The sequence below is a fragment of the Ochotona princeps genome, chromosome 20, assembly GCF_030435755.1.
Source record: "Ochotona princeps isolate mOchPri1 chromosome 20, mOchPri1.hap1, whole genome shotgun sequence".
In the NCBI taxonomy this organism is placed as follows: domain Eukaryota; kingdom Metazoa; phylum Chordata; class Mammalia; order Lagomorpha; family Ochotonidae; genus Ochotona; species Ochotona princeps.
The window spans coordinates 28,664,095-28,683,865 of NC_080851.1; the positions used below are offsets into that span (position 1 = coordinate 28,664,095).

The 19,771-nt window shown below is 45.0% G+C and overlaps 2 protein-coding genes and 1 long non-coding RNA gene across 4 annotated transcripts in view; 2 read left to right on the plus strand and 1 right to left on the minus strand.

The window, feature by feature from the left end:
- Window positions 1-8,086, plus strand: part of SPMIP4 (sperm microtubule inner protein 4) — a 28,694-nt gene extending 20,608 nt beyond the window's left edge. For both annotated transcript variants that reach the window (XM_058678008.1, XM_058678007.1), the window contains 3 exons: window positions 3,553-3,727; window positions 3,975-4,066; window positions 7,042-8,086. In XM_058678008.1, the coding sequence (XP_058533991.1) occupies window positions 3,553-3,727; window positions 3,975-4,066; window positions 7,042-7,863 (1,089 nt within the window). In that variant the 3' untranslated portion in view covers window positions 7,864-8,086. The remainder of the gene's footprint in view (window positions 1-3,552; window positions 3,728-3,974; window positions 4,067-7,041) is intronic.
- The window catches only part of LOC131482730 (uncharacterized), a 97,761-nt gene extending 81,682 nt beyond the window's left edge, over window positions 1-16,079 (minus strand). Inside the window, exon 1 of the long non-coding RNA XR_009247252.1 lies at window positions 15,946-16,079. This is a non-coding gene — a long non-coding RNA (uncharacterized LOC131482730). The remainder of the gene's footprint in view (window positions 1-15,945) is intronic.
- Window positions 16,080-16,174: 95 nt separating this feature from the next.
- Window positions 16,175-17,931, plus strand: LOC101519014 (cytochrome c, somatic). Its single transcript, XM_004582433.3, has 3 exons — window positions 16,175-16,316; window positions 17,303-17,481; window positions 17,595-17,931. The coding sequence occupies exons 2-3, from the start codon at window positions 17,313-17,315 to the stop codon at window positions 17,741-17,743; spliced, it is 318 nt and encodes a 105-aa protein (XP_004582490.1). The 5' UTR covers window positions 16,175-16,316; window positions 17,303-17,312; the 3' UTR covers window positions 17,744-17,931.
- Window positions 17,932-19,771: the final 1,840 nt, after the last annotated feature.

Sequence of the window (19,771 nt, forward strand, 5' to 3'; positions counted from 1 at the left end):
TCAAGTACTTGAGTTCCTGCCGCTGAGCTAGGTGACCCAGAAGGGAGCTCCTGGCTCCTGGCTTTGGCCTGGCCCAGCCTCAGCTGATGCAGGCATTTAGAAGAACTAAGTTGCTGTTAAAGAAACTGTCTCCCCAAATGCTAATTTCCCCATTTCCAAAGAGTATCTCATTTTTCATCATTCAAGGCAAATGCCATCATTCAGGCTACAACCAAAAAAATAATAATAATAATAATAAAGTGCTTTTTTAATTCTGTTTAATGTACTAAACCTTATTTCCTGTGGTTTTAGTATCAATCTGTAGAGTGTGATGCTTACCACAGAATCCTCATAAGCTTGCATATATTGTTACATGTAATAAACATTTGGAGAGACAGAGAGAGCCAGAAAGAGAATATTTAATATAGTACTATCCTGCTGAGAAAATATCCTAAATCCAAAGCTACTGGCAAAACTCTGCAGACTGGCTTGTCTACCTAGAAACTAACACAGCAAGAATGGAGTGTCCTTCCTGCCTTACACTCATCTTCTACACCAGACACGAACCCTGGCCTGTCAAGGGTATCTAAGAATAAATGACAGCCAGCATTCCTCCGCACTGTCCCCTCAGACTGATCCCTCCTTCTCACAAGGAACCTGCTGTGCTCAACACTCACAAATGATTCCTGGCTCCTTAACCCCTTGCGAGACACCAGAAACTACAGTAAAATTTCACTCTCTTCTCTTCCTCATGCCTCTGACTACACCTCTGCAGACCACTGCTATTAGTTTGTCAGTATAATCAGAAAGATTAATCCAACCCTTTACAGCAATGTAAAAAAAAAAAAAAGCCTTATTTCCAAGTCAGCTAGCTAGGAAAATGAAAAAGATAAGAGAACAAAGAGGGCTTTCTTTACCCTGAATAAGTAAGTCATAGATTTAGAATTTTTTTGTTGTTGTTGTTAAAGGATTTCTTTGAAAGGCTGAAGGTCAGAGAGGAAGGAACACAGAACAGTAGCTTTCATCCTCTGGTTTACTCCCCAAATGCATGCAACAGCCAGCACTTGGCCAGGTCATGGCAGGACCAGAAAATCCTGGATCTCCAACATGGTTGTCAGGAACACAAGTGTTTGAGCCATCATCTACTGCTTCCCAGGGACATTAGGAGGGATAGGATTGAAAGAACAGAGTAGCCAGGATTCAAATCAGGCTATCCTAACATAGGATGCAGGCATTCCAGGCAGCCACTTGGTACCACAACACCCCTACTGTCATATGTCTGTGTGTCTTTGACTGTATATATTCTCAGTGTGTTCCCAGCTTCATGGGGTTGTTACAAGCAGGAGTATCCTTGGGGCCAGGGACTTGAGAAGACCCAACTTCACCTTCCTCTGGCCGCAGTCCTCACAGCATGGCCAGGAATTAATGAGGCAAAAGGAAACATACATCTATAAAGTCCATGCTTCCCCATCTCGCACTCTGGACGAGTGTACTCTGGATCTTGGGCCTTGGAATTCCCTGACCAGATGACCTTGACTCCAGTCCCAGAGCCTCCCTGCGTTCTTCCCCTCAAGTCCATCTTCCCATGGCCAACTACTGGCAACCACGTTACATCTCTAGGCCAAAGGGGGCAGGAGTAAGCTCTTGGCTGGCAGTAAGGAGGATGGGTGGAGGCAGCAAGAAGGAGGTGGTAAGGGGTGCTGAGGCAGGCACCAGCGGCTGCATCTTCCCGAGCCACATGTCCCAGTGCAGAGAGTAGTCCAAAAAGTCTCTATTTGAACCTGGTCTACCAGGTTGCTAGGAAGATACTTTGTTAGAGTAGGAGAAAACAACATAGTGACAGTTGCTGTTGCTATGTAACAACTTTGCTTGGCTTATAAATGGAACATGAACTTCCATTTGTACAGTAGCCCTGTACTCTATAAATGTTAAGTATGGGCCTATGAGAGCAACAGGGAGCAATAACGTTCCAGAAATGTTCCAGAAGTCCTAGTTCCATATTTTCCACCACCCTCATAGGTTTTTGTTCCCTACATCTCTGCATATCATGTGAGATCCAGCCCCTGGGGTCTGACCTAACAACATGGGCTCTGTCTCCTCCTTCCCTCTCTACACGCAGACCCGCTTCCCCATTCAGCTAGATCAATCTCTGTTTCTCCTCCACTTCCAACTGTATTAAGCCTCTCTCTCTCTCTCTCTCTCTCTCTCTCTCTCTCTCTCTCTATATATATATATATATATATATATATATATATATATATATATTTACAGATTTACAGAGAAAGGAAGATACGGAGAGAAAAGATCTTCCATCCGTTGGTTCACTCCCCAAGTGGCCACAATGGCCAGAGCTGAACTGATCTGAAGCTAGAAGCCAGGAGCTTCTTTTAGGTCTCCCACATGGGTACAGTGTACCACGGCTCTGGGCCATCCTCTACTGCTTTTCCAGGCCACAGGCAGGGAGCCTGATTAGGAAGTGAAGCAGCCAGGACACAAGCCAGTGCCCAGATGGGATCCCAGCAGTTACAAAGGGAGGGTTTAGCCACTAGACCACCATGCCAGACCCATTCAGCCTCTTATAACAGTTTACTTCCATTCACTTTTGTTCATGCCTTCCCTCCCCTGCTTGCTAATATACTTGAGGATGGCAGTACTGGTTTCTTAATCCTTCTTCCACACCATCACTGTGCACAGATGGGTGTTTGCCAAACAGTTGTTGAATGCCATCAGTCTGAGAAAAGGCACATTTGTTTAAGATTTATTTTTATTTCAAAGTCAGATATATAGAGAGGAGGAGAGACAGAGAGAAAGATCTTCCATCCAATGATTAACTCCCCAAGTGACCACAATGGCCAGTGCTGCGCCAATCTGAAGCCAGGAGCCAGAAACTTCCTCCAGGTCTCCAGAATGGGTGCAGGGTCCCAAGTCTTTGGGCCATCCTTGACTGCTTTCCCAGCCACAAGCAGGGAGTTGGATGGGAAGTGGGGCTGCCAGGATTAGAACTGGCACCTATATGGGATCCTGGTGTGTGCAAGGCGAGGACTTTAGCCGCTAGGCCACCATGCTGGGCCCAAGGCACATTTTTCTAAGGAACCAGAAAGACTGTAATGAAATTCATTGATGTTCACCTTAACACTTCTTTTGAAAATGCAAAACTAAATAGTTATGTCTCAAGAATGGAAATTTTGAGTGACTTCACCTTCATCAGACATTCAAAAAAGCCATAAAGTGGTTGTATGTTAGGCAAGGAAGGAAGAGTAGGGAGAGTCGTACAATTTTGGCTAAACTGAGCCCAGAGAGTGCATGAGGATCGAGAGGCATTTCTGACAATATGTTATCAGAGTTCCTGCTGAGGAGGAGACGCTGACTACCTCAGCATTCCTTTGATAAGATGTGTTTAAGCCTGTGTACAGATCCAGAATATTAGTAAGCAGTGAAGGGGGCAGCGGAAGAAAGATGGTGTCTGACTTGTGCCTGGAACTTCCTGTTGGCCCTTTTCTTTTGTGGCAGTGAGTCATCTGTTGATACTACTAGGTGGCATTAACAACAACTGTCTTCCTGTTCATATTTTAGCTTCCTAAATGTGTTGAGAAAACCAAGCCAGTATTCTACCCGAAACCTCCTAAGACCCTCGCTCCTAACACAACTTTGAGTTCCTGGGACCCAATCTATCCCGCCAAAGAAGCCAACATACAAAGAAACCTTGAAAGGAACCACTGGCTCACTTCGTACACTCACGACTTCACAGGTACAAAGTCACAAAACTGCAGGTAGAAGCTATCACAAAATCAAGAACTTTGGCAAATGCTTCCATCTTAGAGTAGTGAAGGTGGGTGGTCAGTTCAGTGGGCAGGTGGGAGACTCATTTTCATTTAATTGGCTTTAATGATATGTGTCTTAGAAAGGTAGTGGGTAAGTTTTCATATAAAAGATAATTCAAGCCCCATTTTTTTTCATGTACTCTGACAAAATAACAAGACAATGTTTCCATTAAGGTCTGGGGCCCATGGACCCCCTTGAACTGGATGATTACCATGAGAAGGAGGTAGCAGAGTTAACTGGGCAGACAGGATTTGACCCAGAGCCTGTAAGTAGTTATAGTCACCTCACAGTTCTTTAGGGGTTGGGCTCCTGCATCTTTTACCTGCTTTTTATTTGTATCATGAATATTAGTGGATCACACTAAAGCTGGCAAAGGGAAACTTTAATTCATATTTAAAGCTGGATCTACACTGATCTGAATTGATCAAAATACCCTCATCCACTAACTGGGGAAAAAAATCAAGGTTTCTTTCCCTCTTCATCAAGCTATGTTTTAATATACATTTTCTACTCTGCCAGCTGTAGCTGTTTTCTACTATGCAACCTGTGCAGTTGCTAAAATGACTTACAAAAATGTTGATTTATGGAGTAGAACGTAGCTGCTTGCTGAAGGAGGCTGTTGGTGAGTTCTGCGGCCCTCCGCCTCTCTGCCCAGCTTGGTCGTGACTGCTGCTTCTGAGGCAGAGGCTTGCTCACAGCAGTCTCACGACAGCCACTGAGAGGTGGCTGAGTTTGCAGTCCAAGCCGGCAAACTCTTCACAGGAAGCAACAGAGACTTCTCAACTGGTGATGTGCAAAAGATGGCCTGTGAGAACTCATCACAAGGCCTTCAATGACAGAAAGTGTCATCTCGCAAGGTAGTTGTGGAAATGAGAGTTCATATATTTTATATATATATATATATATATATATACACACACATATACATCTGTATGTATGTTGCTCTATTTCAAACCTAAATTTTATCCTCTACAATTGCAAATTTTAGAAGAAAACTTAATATTTTCAAAGAAGTAAATTTTTGAAAGGCACATATAAAACAACTGTAAAATGTTTCCACTATAAACCTTTTTTAGACTGAGTTGAGTATATTCATTCTATACAAGCCTCAGCAATTCATAAAGTGCTAAAAAAGTCGTAGGACCAAAGATGATCCTGTAGGCTGTGCCTTCTCTGCTCAATCACTGAACGCTTGTAATTGTTCCTAGCTTTCACTTGCAATGAACACTGTAGTGTTCGAGATGCCCACGTCCTCTGACCCTTCAGGGGAGCTCAGCAATGCTCCACATCCCCACATGCAGCCCCATTAGAGCCCCACACAGCTCAGGCCCTCAGCAAGCAGCTTACCAGAAATACACGGTTACACCAAGGATGCTCGCCAAGTATGTTACCCCCAAAACGATTGTGCAAGTAAATAACTACTTAAATATCTATTAATAACAAGATAAAATGTACTAAAAATAGTTTAAAGGAGGTTTCAGTGAATCCGGCTTATGACAAATAAATGACAGACTCTGGGATAGCATATTTTAATGCGAACAAATATATATTCATCAAATATTTCGTAGTAAACTAAGAGAAAGGTACTAAAAACTGCTCAAAGGAATAGTTCCGAGTTTAAGATAAGCCCTATTCGCCCTGTTTTTTTATTGAATGACAAACATGTAAAGGGCTGAGAACTTTTCTTCATAATATTTACTCAAGCATGATTAACTTACAGGAGATTTTTAGCAGCTCAGTAGGGAAATTCTTCAAACTGTGACCAGATTAGGTTCCAAAAGATATTCTTAAATCTAATTTTAAGTCCAAGCTACAGTTATTTTACCACCATTCTCATTCCTATCATTCTGTCAATTCCATCATCACCATAAATACATTCTTCTAGTTTATCATAAAAATTTTCAGCTGAAATAATTTTACAGTTAACAGCCAAATACCTAGACTCTACCATTGACATTTTACTGTACTTGTTTTAACACATAACCTGTCCATCTTATCAAGCCATCTAACTATCCATCAATAACATACTGCAATATTTTTATGTACTCCAAACTGTGGAGTTTACCTCTAACCACTAAACATACGTATCATTACCCAGAATTCAGCATTTGCTTACGGGTTTTTTTCTTTTAAAATGAAATAGCCATTCAGTAAAATTGCACAGATCTTAAGTATGCATTCCCTGAATTTGACAAATGCAAATATCCATGTAATCTTAAAACCTTATCATTCCAGAAAGTTCCTTCATATTCCCTTCCAGTCATCCCTTTCTTTTTTCTCCTCTCACCTGACATGCTATCTATTAATAACACTTGGAGTTTTTTTAATTTATTTATTTTTTATTAGAACTTCAGACAAAGAAAAACAGAGAGAGGTCTTTCATCCACTGGTCACTTCTCAAATAGCTGCAATGGCCAGAGCTGAGCCTATCTGAAGCCAACAGATAGGAGCTTCTTTTTGGTTTCCCATGTGGAAGCAGCATCCCAAGGCTTTGGACCATGCTCCATTGCTTTCCCAGGCCATAAAGAGGGAGCCAGACAGGAAGTGGAGCAGCCAGAACACAAACTGGCATCCATATGGGATGCCAGTGCTTGTGGCAGGAGGAATAGCCAACTGAGCCATCACATAGACCCCTAATAATAATACTTCAAATACACAACTTCTGCAGTTGCAAGACATGATTGAATTCCTAACATTTAAGACACGTCTCAGAGAGAAGCTCAGGGACACATCAGAAAGCAGCCTAAGTGCTGGCACCACAACTCAATTAAAAGGCTCACTACAGACCTTCCTTCCCAGTCACAATCTGGGAAAGTCAGGCACAGGAATTTCATCCTCTGCAAAGAATCCCAATTCATTCAGAACCCTTGCCTTGGCCTCACACAAAGACTTCATGCCTGCTAATGCTGTCTGTGGGTGATGGGCAGTTTTGTTGTGATCCTTGTGTATCTTGGAAAGCTACAAAGTGCAGTGTTCCCACATAGATGTTTCTCTTCAAATGAAAAACATGTTATTTCCATATTATGTGTAACTGGTAAAGGAGAAAAAAACATTTATTTAGACCCATATTTCAATGCTTCAAATAGTTACCAAAGAACACTGCAAGGTGCACACAACATCCATCTAATGGTAACTCCAACAGTGAAAATGGATAGTATGACTTTTGACATGCCATTGTGCAGCATCTTTATGATGTCAAACTTACTCATTGATTTTCTTCTCTTCATTCAACCACTACAGCAAGAAAAATCCCATCCTGCCTTAAAACCTGCCAGGCCTTTGGAAGGACGAATTGCCAGGCTGCTTCAAAAACGACGACTTCTGGAGCCTACTGTGCAGCAAACACCAACTTCCTGTCCAGACTGCACCCCTACGGTTCTGTGTACTTTTCACACCTTTGTCCCTAGTACTGCAGAAGTGATGGCACTTCGTGATAATTCACTGGCTGGAGTGACCCACAGAAACCAGGACACTGAAGAGAAGATTAAGGAAGAACAAAGCTTGTTGTCTACCTATCCACTGCCGTCTTATTACCCCACAAAAGATCTGACAGCTGCTTATAACATAAAACCATATCCAAAAATCACAGATACTAAAAAGACAGAGGATTTGTACCGGAGACAGCTATCTTTAAAACCCCAAGCCGTGCCTTACTATAAAGCTAATAATTACATTGACTACGAAGACATAAAACCAACCTTCTATGACAAGTACTCTATGTGTCTAAACCCTTACGGCTTCAGGAACCCTAGTATTCTGCAGAAGCTTCCACCTATGGAGGACGTTTCTTTAGAGCGTATTTTAAGGAAACCAGAAGAACAGTCGTGCTTGAACCTGGAGAGCGGTGAAGGAACGAAGCCTATTCTGGGTTGGATTCCCAGAGCAGGAGTGGCCAAACCACAGAGCAGTCTGCTGGAGCTGCAGAATTCTTTCTCAAAAACTCGTGCCCAGAAGCGGTTCCTTAAGTCAATTCTGCAAGACCACAAAGACCTCAGGGACAAAGAGCACTCGGGAAAGAGACATCAGTTTTACGGTTATAATTCCCATTATTTCTATAATTGAGATATCTGTTTTTCTCTTCAAAACCCAGCTTCTTACAAGAAAAAAAAAAATCACAATTTCCTATGTGTTTCTGAATTCTTTTTGCTGGATTAAGCAAATGCCTTTGTTAATTAGGATTATGGTTCAGGAATTTATGTTAGGATCTAATCAGAAGAACACAGAAAACACAATGTTCTGATTTCTTGAAAAGTTAACAATTTGGCAACGAAATATTAGAGCCAGAAAAATAGTCTTTCATCTCATCTTCAAATTGGACTCCAAGGAAATTTCTCCAAAATCATAAGCAACATGTACAACAAAGTTTACATCATCCATTGTTTTACAAAAAATGAAAACTTGAAAAGAAAAAGTTCAGTCAATGACACATGACTATTGAAACTATGGTACCTTAATAAAATATGTAAATACTGTCCCTTTTGTGGCTATTTTCGCAAAGTAGTATTAAGTAGAAAAGACAGAACTGAAATAGGCAGTCAACTGAGAGATGGACAGCTCTATGAACTTTTTAAGATTTAATCTTATTTTTATTAGAAAAGCAGATTTACAGAGAGGAGAGACAACAGATCTTCTAGCCACTGATTACTCTCCAAATGCCCACAGTGGCCAAACCTGAGCCAATCCAAGGCCAGGAGCCTCTTCCAGGTCTCTCACAAGGGTACAGGGGTGCAAGGTTTTAGACCATCCTCCACTGCTTTCTCAGGCCACAAACAGGTAGATAGATGGGAAGTGGAGCAGCCAGGACAAAAAATGGCTACCATATGGGATGCCGGGAATGCCAGGCAGAATATTAGCCGGTTGAGCTGTTATGCCAGCCTCAGACTATAACCTTAGTAAACATGGAGACCCTGTTCCTCTTTGGGCTGGGAAACATTTGTTCTGCCAAGGGCCATTAGAGTATTTGTAATCTCACTTTTGGGCCATACAAAATTATCTGTTTAAAATTTAGCTAGCTCTAGATTTAGTGAGCTTTCAGTTCTACCTGTGGTTGCCCAGGCAGAACCAGACATAACCCATTCCTGCTCTGTGTAAACACATAGACAAAATGACAGTGGAAAAGATGAAAGCCAAAATGCTTGCATGCACACATTCCAGTTTGGATATGTTTCCTTCAACATTCTGAAAGAGAAAAGCAACTATTCCTTGTATGTAACAAAATTACTTTATTGTGAAGACATGCAAATGACTTTAATTAGTAACTGATAAGTTCTGATTGTGGCAAGAAGAGTTGGTTAACCTATTCTAGAGTCCCCTGATAACAACTTCTGGAAGGTGCTCACCACAAATTTAGCTAACTCCTTCCCATATGCAAGTCAATTCAGTATGCCAACAGGGATTGTTTTTGAAACAGTTTATTGGGAGGCTTAAGTGTTTAATAAAAATTCTGGTTTCATTTTATGACAAATATGTCATTTGGTTACACGTCGTTAAAACCTATTCTGAGTTGGGCCCGGCGGCGTGGCCTAGCGGCTAAAGTCCTCACCTTGAATGCCCTGGGATCCTATATGGGCGCCAGTTCTAATCCCGGCAGCTCCACTTCCCATCCAGCTCCCTGCCTGTGGCCTGGGAAAGCAGTTGAGGATGGCCCAAAGCTTTGGGACCCTGCACCCACACGGGAGACCCGGAAGATGTTCCTGGTTCCCAGCTTCGGATCGGCGCACACCGGCCTGTTGCGGCTCACTTGGGGAGTGAATCATCGGATGGAAGATCTTCCTCTCTGTCTCTCCTCCTCTGTGTATATCTGGCTGTAATAAAATGAATAAATCTTAAAAAAAAAAAAACTATTCTGAGTTAAAATTACAGAATTTTGTTTTCAGCTGTATTCTAGATAGCACTGGTTACATTAGGTATTGTGCAAAGCAAAAACGTACATGGCGAAATACTGGCGAGAACTGAAAGGCAACAAAGTCGCCTCCATGCCTTCATCACTGCAATTTCTATAGCCTTTAACAGGTAATGGAATTGGGAATGTCCAACATGAGAGGTACACATTTTTTACCACAGACCCTGTCATTGAGTTGGAATTCCAAAGATACAAACTTTGGGAGATACAACTCGGAAGTACAGGAATTGGCAGTTTTAACTGCACATATTCACCTGGGTTGTTCACTGTCCTGCTCCCTACATCAAGTGGTGCCACGTTTTCTTCATACAGTGTCATAGTCATATTTTCCAACTCCTGGGTTTTTTAAATATTTGTTTTATTTTTATTGGAAAGAGGAGGAGAGATACAGAGGAAGATCTTCTGTCCACTGACTCACTCCCCAAGTGGCTGCAACAGCCAGAGCTGAGCTGATCTGAAGCCAGGAGCCAGGAACTTCTTCCAATTCACCCATGTGGGTGCAGAGTCCCAAACTTTGGGGCGTCCTCGACTGCTTTCCCAGGCTACAAGCAGGAAGATGGATGGGAAACAAGGCCAGCAGGCTTAGAACCGGTGCCTATATGGGATCCCAGCGCATGCAAGACAAGGACTTTAGCCACCAGGATACCGCGTCAGGCCCCCTTTCAACTCTTGTAAAAGGGAAGCATCCTAACTGCCAACTGACAGCACTAAGGGATCTGACCTTTTCTGATGGTAGAGAACATATATACTCCTTTAAGAGGTAACAGTGAAAAAATGTTCAGGTATTCTCATTAAAAAAAAAAAAACTCAGTTCTGAACTATATTAAGGAAGGATTCATAGATCTAAAAATCCATGCATCTAATTTCTCTTCCTCATAAAAATACACGTTAAAACTATAGTAGAGTCCAGCACTGTACCTTAGTAGCTAAATTCTCACCTTACAACTGCCAGTAACCCATATGGCCCAGCTACTCCACTTCCCATACAGCTCTCTGCTTGTGGCCTGGGGAAGCAGCAGGGGACAGCCCAAAGCCTTGGGACCCTGCACCCACGTGGGAGACCCAGATGAAGCTCCAAACACCTGGCTTTAGATTGGCTCAGCTCTGGCCATTGCGACCACTTGGGGAGTGAATCAACAGATGGAAGATCTTTCTGTCTCTCTCTAAATCTGCCTTTCTGATAAAAAAAAATGTGTATATATATATATATATATATATATATATATATATATATATATATAGTTATTGCTGGTTATTGCACTTTTGTTTTATCCTGCAAATGAGAGCATGAATGAGGTAGGTTGGTAGGAACTTTCATGAACATTTTGGAAAGAAAATGAATAAAAGGCAAATACCCTAATTGACGATGTTAAAGCCCCAAACTGTCAGTGAGTAGAACCTTCAAAACGGTGGCAGGAACTTTGAAGGCTGAGAATGATGGAAGAGTTGGAGTGGATTTGGGGAAGAGGGTGGATAAATTATGAGACATCAGGGAAAGCAGAGACACCTCCCTCCCTGGAGCTTCTCTACAACCAATATCCTCACCCTACACTGTAGCACTGAACAATTGCCCTCACTCTTGACAAGCGTCTGGAAGATTGTTTTCTGAAGAAAACAGAACTTCTAGTGTAGAGAACAGCAGGCTTAGCTGGGGCACGGGGACTGTTCTGAAGCTGGGGATAAGCGATTCACCACAGTCCCAGGGTTAAGGGAACCTACCAGGAAGTAGGAATAGCGTAGAGTCCTGTCACTCCCAGACCCCAGGGAAAGGGGAGTTACAGTACTGCTCACAAGCTGAGCTCACTCAGAAGCCACAGCCCTTAGAGGTCAGTGTCTCAAAAAACGAAAGAGCTCTAGATGAGCCATAACAGAATCAACTACACTGTGATCTGATAGTTGGGCACTTTGTAAAGCACATGGAAAATGAAAGGATAAGAGGTAGTTTACATCTCAACAGAAGCTCCAAGTTTCAAACACTTTGGCACCAATCCCTGAAGAACTGAGGGTCCTGGCAATGCAACCATGTCAATGAAGTGTTTTTAACATTATTAACTAAGTAAAACCAGGTGCTCTTTGAATATCTTTTCTTCTAATTAGGAAACCAGGGGCTGGCACTGTGGTGCAGTATGATTTAAGCCACCACCTGCGGTGCTGGCATCCTGTGTCAGCACTGATCCCAGTCCTGGCTGCTCCATTTTTGATCCAGCCCCCTGTTTGTTAATTCACCTGAGTAAGCAGAAGAGATGGTCCAAGTGTCTGGGCCAGTGCCACCCACACAGGAGATTCAGATGGAATGCCAGGTTCCTGGTTTCAGTCTGGCCTGATCCTAGGCCTTGCTACCACCTGGGGAGTGAACCAGCAGATGGAAGATACCTCTCACGCTCCCTCTCCATCCCTTTTTCTTTTCCCTCTCCCATCTGTGACTACACCGTTCAATAATTTAAATAACATCATCTTTACAAAACTAAATATACTTAAGAAACAAAATTAAACTATAAAGAGCTAAATCAGACACGAAGCGATAGACTAGCAGCTAAAGTCCTCGCCTTGAACACACCCAGATCCCCGTATGGGTGCCAGTTCTAATCCCGGTGGCTCATTTTCCATCCAGCTCCCTGCTTGTGGCCTAGAAAGCAGTTGAGGCCAGCCCAATGCCTTGGACCCTGCACCTGCATGGGAGACCCAGAAGAAGCTCCTGGTTCCTGGCTTCGGATTGGCTCAGATTTATTTATTTTCGTTGCAATGGCAGCTTTACAGAGAGAAGGAAATACAGAGAGGAAGATCTTCAATCCGCTGGTTCATGCCCCAAGTGGCTGCAATAGCCACAGCTGGGTCAATCCATTACCAGGAGCCAGGAGCCTCTTCCGGATCTCCTACATGGGTGCAGGATGACAAGACTTTGGGTCATCCTCGACTGCTTTCCCAGGCCACAAGCAGGGAACTGCATGGGAAGTGGAACAGCCAGGATTAGAATTGGTGCCCATATGAGATTCCAGTGCGTACAAGGTGAGGACTTTAGCTGCTAAGCTACCATGCCAGGTCCTATTTCTCCTCACTTCTAAGAGATATTCTACTATAGGAAGAATATGACAGTTACTTACTTTTTTTTTTAAGATTTGTTTTCTTGGGAAAGGCAGATTTACAGAGAAGAGGAAAAAGAGGAAAAACCTTCCATCTACTGGTTCACTCACCAAATGACCACAATGGCCGGAGCTGAGTTGATTTGAACCCATGAGCTTCTGGGTCTCCCACATGGATGCAAGGTCCCAAGGGCTTTGGACAATCCTCCCATTTTTCTAAGCCACAAGCAGGGAGCAGGAAGGGAAGTGAAGAGGCCAGAACATATGATTCTGGTCCTTGAATGGGGAGAACCCAACTATCAGTCTAACAGTCAACTCTTTGCATGCCAGTGGTGTTCTCATTTTACATTTAAGTTATGGGGCTTTTCTTTCCTATTTTAGTCTACAGCCACCTGAATGCAGCTCCACCTTCCTTTGCATGGACACCAGATCACCCTGTGGAAGAATTCTAATCCATTCAGGCATTGTTTGCTGCTGTGGAGTTGGCTTTTTACTCAATGTGAGCCTGGAGGTTAATGTCAATAATAACTTTTTTTTTAAAGATTTATTTATTTTTATTACAAAGTCAGATATACAGAGAGAAGGAGAGACAGAGAGGAAGATCTTCCATCCGATGATTCACTCCCCAAGTTAGCCCCAACAAGCCGGTGCCTATCCGAAGCTGGGAACCAGGAACATCTTCCGGGTCTCCCACGCGGGTGCAGGGTCCCAAAGCTTTGGGCCGTCCTCCACTGCTTTTCCAGGCCACAGGCAGGGAGCTGGATGGGAAGTGGAGCTGCCGGGATTAGAAGCAGTGCCCATATGGGATCCTGGGGCATCTAAGGTGAGGACTTTAGCCACTAGGCCATGCCGCCGGGCCCAATAATAAGTTTTTTAAAAAAAGATTTATTTCTTTTTATTGGAAAGTCAGATATACAGAGAGGAAGAGAGACAGAGAGGAAGATCTTCCGCCTGATGGTTCACCCCCAAGTGAGCGCAATGGCCGGTGCTGCGCCTATCCAAAGTCAGGAGCCAGGAACTTCTTTCCGGGTCTCCCACACAGGTCTGGGGTCCCAATGCTCTGGGCCATCCTCAAATGCTTTCCCAGGTCACAAGCAGGGAGCTGGATGGGAAGCGGAGCTGCCGGGATTAGAATTGGCGCCATATGGCAACCCAGCATGTTCAATGCGAGGACTTTAGCAGCTAGGTCATGGCGCCCAGCGCAATAATAACATCTTGCAAAAAGGGCCTTTTACTAGTCATGCTGTCTCGGCTGTCCCCATCGACCTTATGCTAATCAAGGGATCTGTGTTTAGGGTCTCATTCTTTCCTTGATCTTTAGGTTCTCCTTTGTGATATACTTCATCCCTTAACTGATTCAAGACTGAGTTGTAGAATAAGAATTATAGTAGGAGCTTCTAGAGTTTTTAGGTGAAACAAATGGCAGAATTATTCTTGGATACACCCACTTGACCATGACCTCAAAAGTCTGTGCCAGAGTTTGTTAAGTTTTTTCTGTATAAATAAAAGGGACAACTTCCTTGCATTTGTCCATTATGATCATAAAATTGTAGTGGTCCATTTCTTTCCTCTTTACATCTAATCCACACACCCTAATATAGGAGGGGAAACAGGTGGTAGAACACATACGCTGTGGACAACAGGTATGAGGGGCTCATTAATCTAGTCTCCTTTTATATATGCTGAAATTTCTGCCCCAAAAGCTAAAAACTGAGCCATGAACATCCACGCTTGGCTTGACAATTTACAAGTCATATAACCAGTGAGTCACATACTTCTTAATTTAACCTTACTAGAAAGGGAAAAGAGGGAGGGAATGGAGAAGAAACAGAGATCTTTTACCCATTGGTTTGGGTTCCTACGAACAGACAGGGTTAAGCCAGGCTAAAAGCAGAAGCTCAGGACTCAGTTTGGATTGATCTTCCACACAGAGCAGAGGGACCCAAGTACCAGTCTGAAGCTCACTCCCATTATTTTCAACAACAAGCCTATCCACAATGTCCTAAGGCTTTTTTTTTTTTTTTTTTTAAAGGCACACTCCCTACAGTGCCAGCAATCCACACCGGTGCCAGCTTCTGGCCTGGCAGTTCCACTTCTGCTCTAGCTCCTGGCCAACAGCCTTGGGAAAGGAAGCAAAAGATGCCCCTAGTGCTTGGGCCCTGCCACTGCCTGGGGAGACCCGGAAGAAGCCCAACCATTGGGCTATTTAGGGAATCAAACATCAGATGGAAGAGCTCTCGCTCTCCGTAATGTTTTCAAATAAATTGTTTTTTTTTTTTTTTTGAGAAATTTCAGCTCTCTATTGTCTTCCTTGTGGGAATAAATGTAAAGGGAAATCCACCTATTGACATGCTTAGTTGATTTACTGGGCCATCTATTTGACCCACAGCAGAACTCTGACACCCCGCCGTCAAGTGCTTTATGACAAACACTAGTAATACTTGATACTACAAACCCTAGGGATTCTCCTAGAACAGCTGTCCATTGTAGGGCCATGTTTTCTCCAGAGGATGGGCATGGCTGGCAGTAACAGGAAATGGTTTCATAAGAATTGTGCACTGAACATGCACAAATTTTTTTTATTTCCTAAATGATACAATGTCATAACTTACATAACATTGCATAAAGTATCGTGAGTAATCTGGACAGGACACAATGCACACTTAGGTAATGCCTATCCCATTTCTGTTTCCGCATCGGCAGAGAGATGTGCTCCAACCAGTCTGCCTTCCGGTACCCAGGAGGGTGGAAGAAATGGAGCAAAAACCGATATGCCGGGCACGACGCAAAGCTCTGGGACACTCTCCTCCCGTCTATCGTTGACACTGAGGTTGGGAGAAAGGACTCGAAATTCCGCCCAGGTGTCCTTACTGAGAGAAAGGGGTCAGGACCATAAGTCCGGTTCCTCCACCGGATTAGGGGGCGTGGGTAGGGGAATGGCGGGAGAAGGCGACTCCAAGACGGAAGGCGAACAAGGTCAGGAGTTCGCGCCGGCTGACACCCGTAACTCCTGCCGCGCCGTGGGGCGGGTGCGCAGGTCTGGGTCAAAGTCGCCAGCTGACCGAAGGCAATAACAGGACACGTGCGGACACGGTCAAGTGAGGACCAGACTCGAACGTCACTCGCCTTAGCCGTTTCCACCCTGCGCCCCAGAGCTTTTACCTCAGGAAAACATGGCCCCAAGATCCAGGCGGAGACTCCGCAGGCGCCCGGAGGCGCAGGGTGACGTCAGCGCCGCCCGGCCCCACCTCGAAGCCGGCCCAGAGCCCGGCCTCCAGAGGAAGGGCATGCGCGGGGGACAGCCTACCCTGCTGGCCGGCATGCGCGCTGGAGCCGACGCCGGAGGACCTATGAGGAGCGGCTACGTCACGGCGCGCTGGCCGCCCCGGCCGCACGGCGGGCCGCGCGGGGGCGGAGCGAGTGCGGTTGCACCAACGCCGGTACTTAGACGCAGGCCGGCGTGTCCTTGGGCTAAGAGCGGGACGTCCAGCTTCTCAGGGCCGACCTTTCGGGCGCGGAGGACGACCAGCGCAGTAAGCGCGGGGCATGGGAGCCTCAGGAGGGCAGCTGGAAGAGCTGTGGGAGAGTTGTGCACCTGGGTGGGGAGCGCGCCGTGAAGAGAGCGCAGGCCCGGGGCCCGGCCCTTCTGCCTGGGATCCTCACGGGCCGGCCGGGGCTGGGAGGGAGAAGCCGGGACGAGGCCAAGCCAGCGCCCTGGAGGTCACGGCGTGGGGTGGAGCGGGTCAAGGACCGGTGGCGGCTTGAATGGAGGTCTGACGCTGATGCGGCCTTCCCGCCCTCGGTACTAAGGAGATAATTGGCAGGGTTTCGGAAGGCCGGAGCGCACCCCCTTCACTTCCCGTCTGCCGAGAGCTGAACTGCTTCTGCTGCAGCGCGGAAGGGGTCTGCTCTTTCCTTAACCGCGCGGGGTGTTCCTCAAAGAGGGGTTGCTTGAGGCTCCGTGGAGCTGGAACTGACCTGCCTGGGGTGCCCTCGTGGTCGCCCTTGGGCATCTTTAGGCGCAGAAACAAGAAGATAACCGTGTTCGCTCAGCTACAGCAAGGCACAGCCTGTGTAATTTAAGCTGCACAGGTGACGCACACGGGCCGAGGGAAACAGGGCCTGTTTTTACTTAGACTCAAGTGTACTACACAGGATCACACCAAACTTCCAACCAGGTGAAATGTTGGTGCTTTGGGTTTTAAGGTCATCCCAGTTGAGGTTAGTGTGACCTCGTGACCTTGACCCCGTGTTTCGAAACTGGGTTATTGAACGAGGCTTTTACTTGGCTTTGCATGGACTTCCAACATGTGTGCACACGGAAATGAGCTTTTCCATCAGTTCTCTTAAGAGCTGTATTCAGTGTTGGAAGGGTACTGAGCATGTGCTAAGGGAAGCAATCGGTCCTAGCTCTGAAGGTTGAAGGTTGGCCATGGAGTAGATAATAGGGATCATGGGTTTCCCGTGTCCTTGTTTCTTAAGGGGAAAAACTTAAACTTGGGTCTTTCGTTTTTTTCAGAACTTCAACAATGGGTGATGTCGAGAAAGGCAAGAAGATTTTTGTTCAGAAGTGTGCCCAGTGTCACACTGTGGAAAGAGGAGGCAAGCACAAGACCGGACCCAATCTCCATGGTTTGTTTGGGCGGAAGACCGGGCAAGCGGCCGGCTTCTCTTACACAGATGCCAACAAGAACAAAGGTGAGAGGGGGGCTGCGGTTCCGTACCACAGCACCAGTTGCAAGAATATAGCCTGTAGCCAACTCCTGTCATCGGGAGAGCGAAGTCTTTAACCTGCATCCCCTCTTCCGCAGGCATCACCTGGGGGGAGGACACTCTGATGGAGTACCTGGAGAATCCCAAGAAGTACATCCCGGGCACCAAGATGATCTTCGCCGGCATTAAGAAGAAGAATGAGAGGGCAGACCTGATAGCTTATCTCAAAAAAGCCACTAACGAGTAATGCTTGGCCACTGCCTTATTTATTACAAAACAGAAATGTCTCGTGACTTTTTTAATGTCCACCATAATTTAATTCTCCTATACCAGAATTCAGATCATGAACGGCTGACAGAATATTTTTGTTCGGCAGTCCTGATTTTAAACAAGATTGCTTTATGTGGTTAAATAAAAAGCAATTGGGTTTGTTGAGATGTGGGTGGTAATTTCCAGTTCAGTCAATGTTCTCCCCGTTTTCCCCTTTTAAAAGGATAGGATTGGACTAGACTCATGTTCTACTTTTCACAAAAATCTCAAAACCCGTTAGGAGGTTGGGTTTATACTTAAATACCAGGAAAAGCACTCAGAACCAAGTAGGACTCAACCCACCTTCTGGTTTGTGTTCTTTACCTGCTAAAAGCAAGAGAGCCAAAGGTGGACAAAAGTATCTGCTTTGTATTTCTGCTCTTACCTGTGTCGACCTAATAAAAAAAATTCCCTGTATCTAAACTGCTGCCTTACTGAAAGGCAGGTTAGTGTGGTTGCTGTTGAATATTTACCGCTTCTCAGATTTGATTAATGGTCTTTAAGATCAGGTGCTTGGAAAAGTAGCATGACCAGAGTAACAAGTGAAACGTGACTTTTGGATTCTTTACCACCTTAGACTAACTTAGAGTTGAAGATTGTCTAGAAGCAGCTACTTGGAAACGTTACATTGGGGAACTGCTGTACATCAGTCTTTAGTAAATGGTGCTTTTGCCAACTCATTGGAGGGACTGAGGTGCAGGACATAGGCCATCAGCACAAAATTTTAACTTATGTCGTCACAAGACTTCATTAAAAAAACAATTATAGACTCTAAAATTTGACTGTGTTTGCTTTTATGAATGATGCCAAAATTTTAATGGTTAAAAGTGCAGTCGTCCTAAATAGCAATGCATCAGCATGACTAATTGTGAAATTAATTTGTATTGACTTGGTCATAGAGGACAGCCGGAACTACAACACTTCTCCAATTCACCCCTGGCATTTCTTGGTCACAAAGAAAAACCGCCCTGTTGGTGCCAAATGAGGGTGGAGTGCTGGTGCTCCCTTAGGTGCTAGCACATGGCAAGATATGGAGTTACTCTGGGTGGGATTTGCCCTTAACAGTTTTTGGAAATTGTCTGGAGATTGTGCGTTTGAATTAAGCCAGAAAGCTTGGCGGGGAGCATCTGTGCTAGTGGAGGTAAGGGCTATGTCCTTGTGGGTCAGTGAGGACTGTGGGAGCGGGCCTGAGGCCTGGCAGAGTGCTTACTGATAGGAATCTTCCTTTTCATTCATAGAAAAAAATGTCTGGAAGTATACTCAGAATCACTTCAGAAAGCTTACTGTAATTCAGATTTGACATCTTAGTCTGAGTTACAGTCAGGAGTTAGAAAACATCCTGGGGTTAGTGTTTGGCATGATGGTTAAGTAGCCACTTGGGGTATTATCTCGCTTCCATAAACTGCCCTGGGCTTGAGTTTTAATTCCGACTTCCTGTAAGCCTGCACCCTGAGAAACAATAGATTGTGGCCCAAATAACTAGGTTCTTGCCACCCATGTGGGATGCCCAGATGGACTTCCACGTGGCTGGCCCAGCCCCAGGCGTTATAAGCTTCAGTTTTATCTCTGCCTCCTACAGTTAAGGCCAATATGGGCACAGATGGGAACCTGCCGTTAGATCCAAGCATTGTACCTCTGTTGATTATAATGGACAGGATTTAATTATTTTATTGGAAAGGCAGATGTACAGAGGAGGAGAGACAGAGAGGAAGGTCTTCCGTCTGATGATTCACTCCCCAAGTGAGCTCAACAGCCAGTGCTGCACCAATCCGAAGCCAGGAGCCAGGAACTTCTTTCCCAGTCTCCCACACGGGTGCAGGGTCCCAAGGCTTTGGGCTATCCTCGACTGCTGTCCGAGGCCACAGCAGGGAGCTGGATGGGGAGTGGAGCTGCCAGGATTAGAGCCGGCGCCCATATGGGATCCTGGGCGTTCAAGGCGAGGACCTTAACCATTACGCTATCGCGC